Here is a 1948-nt window from a genome sequence, read left to right as displayed (position 1 = left end):
TTTCCAGCCTACACCACTGCCATCTCGGTGTAAGTGAACAATCTTTTAAACTACCAATACGTGTTTGTGCCTAATTCCAGCTCGAAGGCCTTCCCTCTCCGACCTGGCGTGCCCGGGCTTCTGGCCACAGCCCGCGTGCAGCGCGAAAAGGGCTTGGGTCGCTCCCGGCCCGCACACTCACAAGCAAACTGAGTAGCTGTGATGTGGACTTTTCACAGTAAGGTGGGTGAAAATCTGGCTTATGGGATGCAGCCAGAGTGGTGGTGGATGGGGACGTTTCTCCCTGGGGAAATGTAGGAAGTGGTGTTCCCCAGGGCTCATTCCTTGGACCAGTGCTGTTCAATATCTTCATCAGTGATTTGGATGAGGGGTTGAAAGCACTCTGTCCAAATTTGCAGACGACACCAAACTCTGGGGTACAGTAAACACAGTGGAGGGCAGGGAGCGAATCCAGGTGGATCTGGACAGACTGGGGAAGTGGGCAGATCAGAACAGGATGCAATTTAACAAGGATAAGTGCAAGGTGCTGCACCTGGGGAGAAAGACTCTCCAATACACGGATAGACTGGGAAGAACCATTCTGAGTACCAGGGCAGTGGAAAGGGACCTCGGAGTCTTGGTCGACGCAAAAATGAACATGCGTCGCCAACGTGACGAGGTAATAAGTAAGGCTAACTGCACTCTTTCTTGTATTAGTAGGTGCATCGTGAGCAGGTCTAGGGAGGTGATCCTTCCCCTCTATGTGGCATTAGTCAGGCTACAGTTGGAGTACAGCGTCCAGAAGGATCAGAGGAGGGCTACTTGTAGGGTTGAGGGCCTGCAGGTAAGACCCTATAAAGACAGACTGAGACCTGAATCTCTTCAGCCTCCAAAAGAGAAGGCTGAGAGGTGATCTCATGGTTGTCTACAAACTCATCATGGGAAGGGTCAGCAGGGAATAAGGGGTACTCTGTTTTCCCTCAGGGTTACTAGAAATAATGGCCACAAACTAAAGGAGAGTGGATTTAGATTGGATATCAGGAAGAAATTCTTTACAGTGAGGGTTGCCAAAATATGGAATGGGCTCCCAAGGGAGGTGGTGCGTTCCCCTGCCGTGGGGGTGTCCATGAAAACATTAGACAGGCACCTAGCTGACATCGTTTAACCCCAGCGCTCTTTCCTGCCTAGAGCAGGGGGTCGCACTCGATGATCTACAAGGTCCCTTCTGACCCTAGAAATCTATGACATCTATGAAGTGTTCAAGAAAAAAAAAGTAGCTCCGTCAGGCCTGATGAGAACCTGTGATCATCTTCTGTCCTTGTTGTCGTAAGCATTGCCTCCAAAGCTGTCGTCCTCTCTGGGCAGAATGGCATGCAGGCGACGTGCCAAAGGTGGGACTTAAGGGGTGGGAATTAGAGCAACGACAGGGACATTCATGTTTTGAATCTCTGGTTGCAGCATGGGAAATTCAAATGAATTGACATTTAAAAAATCCTGCACCATGGTGAAGGCACGCTGCAGAGCGCACTGATAGAGTGTACCGTTTCCTACGTGTTTGAGAGTCAGGGGTGGTTTCTCAATAATCTGTGCTCCCCTGTCTGTGACCAACCTGCCTCCCCACCCTCTCTCCTCCCTGCTTCTATTGTTCCCTTGTCCTCATCCCTCCTTTCTCTCCACTCGGGTTAATTCTTCCTTTACTTTCCCCTTGCCCCCGTGGCCCCTCCTCTCTCTTCTTAGAAGCTGACTTACAGGAAATCAGCGGCTGCGCTCAGGTAGGCACCACCCAGGATGAGCCCAGCCTGCACGGAGCAGGAAGAACAATCAGCAGAAGACGGGGCCGTGCAGCCTCAGACCCTCCAGGACAGGACATGGATGAAGAGGCCGTCTGCTCCATCTGCCTGGACCTCCTGCAGGAGCCGGTGACCATATGGTGTGGGCACAACTTCTGCCGAGCCTGCATCACCCGATA

At 51.8% G+C, this 1948-nt stretch overlaps 1 protein-coding gene across 1 annotated transcript in view; it reads left to right on the top strand.

Annotated features, from left to right (window-relative positions):
* Positions 1-1847: 1847 nt before the first annotated feature.
* LOC102378029 (E3 ubiquitin-protein ligase TRIM39-like) overlaps positions 1848-1948 on the top strand; it is a 23126-nt gene continuing 23025 nt past the window's right edge. The window contains exon 1 of the mRNA XM_025195430.1: positions 1848-1898. Within this exon, the coding sequence (XP_025051215.1) occupies positions 1848-1898 (51 nt within the window). The remainder of the gene's footprint in view (positions 1899-1948) is intronic.

Source organism: Alligator sinensis, unplaced genomic scaffold, assembly GCF_000455745.1.
Source record: "Alligator sinensis unplaced genomic scaffold, ASM45574v1 scaffold1625_1, whole genome shotgun sequence".
Classification (NCBI taxonomy): domain Eukaryota; kingdom Metazoa; phylum Chordata; order Crocodylia; family Alligatoridae; genus Alligator; species Alligator sinensis.
The sequence above is the reverse complement of the archived record's forward strand: the minus strand, read 5'-3'. Positions and strand labels throughout refer to the sequence as shown.